General features: G+C 30.3%; 1 protein-coding gene across 1 annotated transcript in view; it reads right to left on the reverse strand.

Moving 5' to 3' along the window:
• The window catches only part of MS3_00010144 (uncharacterized protein), a gene marked incomplete at both ends in the record, with an annotated part of 29132 nt that extends 22552 nt beyond the window's left edge, over positions 1 to 6580 (reverse strand). Inside the window, 4 exons of the mRNA XM_051218496.1 lie at positions 659 to 823; positions 1924 to 2076; positions 3269 to 3353; positions 6426 to 6580. Of these exons, the coding sequence (XP_051074184.1) occupies positions 659 to 823; positions 1924 to 2076; positions 3269 to 3353; positions 6426 to 6580 (558 nt within the window). The remainder of the gene's footprint in view (positions 1 to 658; positions 824 to 1923; positions 2077 to 3268; positions 3354 to 6425) is intronic.
• Positions 6581 to 6800: the final 220 nt, after the last annotated feature.

Below are 6800 nucleotides of genomic sequence, written 5' to 3' on the forward strand. Positions count from 1 at the left end.
TACAACATGTAGCGTTGGTCATGGCTTGACCTCTCCTCTTATTTTTATTCAGCTTTGTCATAAATAATCTTGTGGATACGAGGTTTGCATCGTTCGGAATCATAGGGTGGATCTTTTGATGAAATTAAGGACTCGCATTTCGTCCTATTTGGGACCCGTCGACTGAATGAACCTAAACCTCAGAGTTGATATTCACTCTAGGACTCTGACCCAGTACCGTTCGCTTCAAATGCCATCGTGTTCCAGTGTGAACGTCAACTCTGAGATGCAAGTACACTCAGCTGATGAGTTCCAAATAGGACGAAACGCGCGTCCTGGATTTTACTGCTAGCCACTATCCATCATGCCTATAATGCTTGTGAATCAAGGCAATATCGATGCGATGCCCACAGTATGCACATATGGAAATAAGAAACTGACCATTTGCAGTCCTAAACATCAATGGGAATATTCAAGTAAACAATACCAGATGAATTTTTAATTGTTATATTATCTGAATTTTTCAATAGCAAACCATATGGAAAATGATTACATTTACAATATTTATTAATAATTTTGAAATCTCCCAAAACGTTACGTGAAAAATCACAAAATTCATTCGAATTGACATTCAATAAACAATGAACTGAGGTATAGGAATCACTGATCTTTAACTAACCTGCATTAGTTGTGGTAATACAAATTTGTGATAATAAGCTTTCATGGCATTTGTCATATGTAGTTGAAGAACATAAGAATTATGAGCATTGAGCAAGTCTTTTATAGCTTTAGTTTGTAGTATCTCACGGTGGATTCTATACATCTCTGCGTAATTACTTTGTAACTAGAATTACCCAAAATAAAATACAATTTATTTCATCTAACAAAAGTAATTGACGTAAGTTAATATTTATAGATTAACATTCCTTAAGTAGAGTTTTGTGTACTTACCAGTGATCGACATTGTTTATTTGAAGACTGATGATACTGTCAGGGCATAAGAAATAAAGTCGGTGAAGATCGGTTTGATCTGATGACATTATGGTTGAAAGGGGACTATTAATCCACCACTCCACTAAGTAGTAGGCTTTTGCCAACATAATTTTGTAGACAGACTTTTTGACTAAACATTGATAAACTGCTTTACTAAGACTTAAGAATTTATAGCAGTTTTTAACCATGGTCTAATGCGGCTATAAATCTAGGAACTACAAATCCTAAATGACACTCAACCAGTTTTCAGAAGACCATAGTTACAAGTCAGTTAGAATTTAAAAAGCTCTCTTTAGTTGGCATCTTCAAAAGTAATTAATGTTTATGCCCTTATTATCACAATGTTTCCTACAGTCTACTTGCAAGTGATATTTCTTTGCAAACAGCGATTTCAGAACAATTAACTAACTACCAGAGAAAAAATATTAGCCGTTCACTTTCACTGAATTTTGTCTACTGTGTTGTGCATAAAAGAGACTGCGTTGAAAATCTATAAAACCTACTCATTATGTTACATTAATAAAATAGGTCACCATGTAACATACAATCAGCATTTATACCGACTTGTTCAGGCAAAAATAATGATAATTATTAACTTTAAAGTGCTTTACAGAAACACACTTCGTCATTTAAAGTGTGAATTTAACTTAACATGATCTAATCATGTTGTATGAGGATTGTTACATGAAAGTTTCATGACCTCCATCCTATATAACACAATATATCCAAACACTATCATCTTCGCCATTATATTCATATCTCTGATGTATATTAAACTAAAAAATTTAATTTCATGATATATAATTTCTTTCATATATTAATTATCATTCATATTGATATCAACGATAGAGTTTTTGATTCACATATGATTTCTGTTGATTGTCAACCTATACTTATTAGTATTGTTTATAAGACCTATTTATTCATTTGTAAATAAATTTTAAAGCTCACCTCATTAACCTTTTCAGCACATTCCTTAAGTGTGTAATCTGTTGATGTACGAAAAGCTTTCAAACGAGAAATCTGTTGTCTTCTATGCTTCACAATACACTGTAATGGAGTCACAACTTTTGCTTTAGTCTCCTGAATTACATTTTCATGAAGCTGAAATAACAATATATCAGGTTAAGCAATTTGGTCGAAAACTTTATAAATAACTTATATCTCTCTAAAGAATCGATAATGCAGTCAATTTTAATCTTGGCCTCACCCTTTCTTTCTTACTTGGCATACTTTTTATCCAGTGAAAAATAAGTGGCTATATTGTTTTATGTTACCTAGCAAACAAATGAATATATCAAATAATATATTATAATTGTATGTCCGGCTAAGATAATCTAACAAAAGACAATGGATTTATTAAATGCATCTCTCAAGTGGTATGAATCCATGAGGTTCTAGTACGAATCTGTATTTGATAGGGTTTGTTCTGTATTGCCAATTAAACAGTTACTCGCCAGTGTTCTGTCACACAGTAATTTTTTTAAAAGCATTAGTGTTTGATGAATTGATTTAATTGTGAATTATACTATCCTTGAGACCCTTTCTAAGACATGTTGAAGTGAAAAAGGTTGGTTTTGGATAGTTTTCTTGAAGTTAGGAGTAAAACCAAGAATCAACAAATAGCAATATTTATTTGATCCAAAAATCCTTAACAAGTTTGGAATGTTGAAAATCAGGAATGTTGTAATAACCATTATTTCTAATTAACTCTAAACATGTAATTAAGAAGTAAACTAGTAATATGATTGCTTATTATTTTTAGAGTAATCACAACACAATCCATTTACAGCTAGCGGAAGAATTATTGGGAACCTTTACAAAACATTATAGTTATATTATATCCCCGTGTTCATTGGTGTTCGGATTTGACATGGATTTTATGAAGCTATGAAAAAGTAACTGTAACCAGTGGAATAAATTAAGTCATGAGCGATTCCACAACTCATTCAGGACATTAGATGACAGGTAAACAATATTGTGACTGAACTGAACTTAATAATGTCAACCACTATATTCATCTCTAATGGTTTGAAGGTACTGTCTCTCATGCTTAAGATCTAAAAATCCTCTAAATAATACCTCTATTGACTTACATAATCAAAACCCCATCATCCTCAGAAACGCTCAAATATTCAAGATAAATGATGATTATATTGTATTTTGATTTAACACACCTATCCTGAACACAAAGTGTTCACACCTTCATACTTTTAGTGTTCAATTCTGTCCACTTAATAATTCATTGACTAATAATTCCCTTAAAAATGTTATTTTTTATGAAACTACAACTTACCTCAGCTTCATTTTGAAACTTCTCAATAAATACATGCCAAAAATTATAAAGAATTTCATTGTTATTATTAGTGTCACTGTCTTTCCTGTTGATTTAGAAAAACGGAAAATAAATAAACCTTTGAGTACAGTAAATTTGACGTCCATATCAGTTAGCTTGTAGGCAGTTAATTTCAATACTACAGAGCATCAGTGCAAATAATTTTTTGTCATATAAAAAGTAATAAACTTGATGGGATTGTCATCTACTCATCTTACTCCGCCTGTAGCTCTTTCAAAGTTACTGTCGGTTCCAAGCACTGGTAAAGGAGGAGGGTTGGACATTGGGTTAGCGACCCCATCCCGTAGAAAACTAACTCGCTAAAAAACGCTAACCATTTACATTTTTTAACAGTGAAAACATGTGTTTATAACATTGTTTTGATATGAAATAATAGAAAGTTTACTCCTAACTATCAGAAAGCATGTGTAACAGTAAATGTAAAAAATAAATTTGAACAATTTATCATCACAAGGTATATTACGTTAAACTTGCCCAATTTTTCCATTTTCCTTTAGTAAAACTGAAAAACCACTTAAAAGTTAATCAGCACATCATTTTATTACATAAAGAATAACAGAGCTACCGGCTCCCACAACACAAACATATGAGATGTAAGTTTCCAAACTTGAACTAAACAGTTGTGAATCAAATGCTTTGATCACAGAGTAGTCGTTTTATTGTAAATAGGTACTTTATCTTGTTCGAAGTTATTTATTAAATGTAATGATAAAGTTTATTTGATGAATACTTTTGTAAACTTTTCCATGCAATACATGATCATTCAATAAGACAAAACACCATAAATCGTCTGATAAATCACTATTTTTAAGTAAACTTTTATATTTTCAAACTACTTCAGAAATCCACATTACAATTAACTGAGTAATTACAATTGTTTTAATTATCGTACTTCAACAAGAATGAATGTCGACGGATAAAAAATCGTTTTAAACTGTTTCCTGTGAAAATTTTTTAAAAATTAATTGTTCGAATCCTTTTCTACAATTTCAGAAAGACTATGATAAGTGTCATGATTTACACTCTTTTAGAAATAAAATCTTATTTTGAGAAGCTCTGCTGTCCTCCAAATATATAAAATTGTCTGTTGACATTCTACAGAGTAAATGTATTTAATCTCTTAACTAAGAAATTGATAACAGTTAAGCCAGTTTATTCATGTGAGCTTCAAAGCAAAAAGTTTGAATGAGTAACAGAATATAAAGAATCAGATCTGCTGAAATATCCCTGTCTAGTTCATATGTCTACATGATAATCTGCCCAATAAAATAATCAAGAGATATCTCTCTACTGAAGAAATATGATGTATTTGTACAGTAAATATTTCGGATAATCTGTTCACATGTTTACTTTTCTATGGATATCATAAGAAAACGGTAATTAACCAGAAGCTGTTGACCAGATCAATTAAGGAAAGAAACAAATAACACTAACCCTAAAAATAAAAACGCATCATGGAGTACCGGGCTAGATTCATGATGTGAATGATTTTTTTTAACATATGTCAAAGGGTAAAATTCCTTGATTTCTAGAAATTAAATGAAACTCACCATCGTAATCCTTAGTCGAGTTTTAACACTACATAGGCTGTAACAACCTATGAATCTTTCTGTACTCACTTTCTTTATATTATATATTTCATTATCACCCCAGCATTTCACACAAAACGTCTTAGAATATAAGTGTGTAAATCATATTATTCAAAATATGCATTGAGCGTACACATTAAACTATTCAGGTTATCTCAGTTATTTTAATACGTGATCTATGTTTACAAACGTCACTAATTGGTTTGATGTTTTTAATATAACATACTAAATTATAGGAATAATGTCAGTAACAATCTGATTAAGCAAACACAACGAAATACAAACCCAAAAGTATTCTATAATTGAATACTTAGTTGATATTATATTATCTCATTTGTTACCATTTAGCTACCAAAATATTAAAATATTCACAGCATTCAATTTATATGAATTGACACTGAATAATAAATACTAAAACGCTTTATACTCTCTATTGTAAAGCTAACTTTTGGTTTAGAAATTCAGCCAAAATAAGGATATATATTCTAACAGATCATTATGCTCGAATTTATGTATATTAGATAAAGTAAACAAGTTGAATAGTTTAATTGAATAAACTGCTCATATTCTTTAGCATAAATCCTGCGAACTTATATTTTCTATGCAATACCAAAATCCCGAAATGAATAGCTGAACGTTTCTTGCAGTTAATAATAATTTTTAGTCCAAATAAGCTTGTTCAATTGACAAAGTAAGATTCTTTTTCTCTACAGTTTATTGGTCACTCAAAAGGGCTCATCTACTTGAACATAGTTTAAATAAAATCAACTCAACCTCAGATATAACAGTCTACAACAATATTCACGTAAATCACCACTATACAAACACATACAAATTAATATCGAAAATGGCTCCATTTTACAAGATCTAAGGTTCATTATTCTAATACTCTTCAGAATAATTTTTATTCATGACGAACACTTGTCCTGTCAAAGTTTCTATTTTGCTTCAAACACTCACGTAGATCCTTGGAAGTAAATGTCTTCAGAAGATTTATTGTCTCCCAAATTTTCTTAAATCCAATTCTTCAGCGATTACTCAAGGAATCCTTGATGAGAAAGAACTTGAAACTGAACATATTATATACTTTATCACAGGAGATTGACTGTCAACCTGATCTTAAATCACCCATAATATTTTCATGGCTCTCAGCGAAATGGGTATTTCACTTAAAGAAGCTGTTAACTTTGATATGTTATTTTTATAAATAAATCTAAGCTTTTCGTGAGCCTCCTGATCATTTTATTCAAGTTATTTATTGAACGTAGTACAGTCCTAAAAATTGCAATTTATCCATTATACTAAACAGTTTGAACATATCAAGAAGTTATTTCAAACATTTTGTCATCATCTCAGTCAAAATCATCAGCGATTTTTTTGGATTCTTTTTCTATTTTTCAAAATTCATAAAATATTACCTAAAGAATTAAGGGAAAATTGTTTTACTGTGACGAATATTTTTCTTTTAGATACAAATAATAAAAATTACGTTTAACCAAGTAACTTACTTTATACTTTCAACTTTTTCTACACTTTCTTTAAATGATTGACATATATTTTTTATGGCTATTGAGTAAGATTGTCTAGCATCAGTCATTTGTTCAATAACTGAAACAACTAGATAATTTATAGTAAATAAATAAGTAAAACAATAAGCATTCATTAACGTTAATCATAACTAAAGAAATATTTGAATTGATTTTTTCATTGAGTATATTAAAATCTAAATTATTTATCATATAACAAATAATTGATTTCAATGGTTGAGATCATGAGTCAGTTGAAGCTAGACTACCATGGAAAACCTGGAAGCACTGGACGGCCGTTTCATTCCATTGCGGGACTCCTCAGCAGTGCACATCCACGATTTTGATTATTGGAAT

Source organism: Schistosoma haematobium, chromosome 1 (genome assembly GCF_000699445.3).
Source record: "Schistosoma haematobium chromosome 1, whole genome shotgun sequence".
In the NCBI taxonomy this organism is placed as follows: domain Eukaryota; kingdom Metazoa; phylum Platyhelminthes; class Trematoda; order Strigeidida; family Schistosomatidae; genus Schistosoma; species Schistosoma haematobium.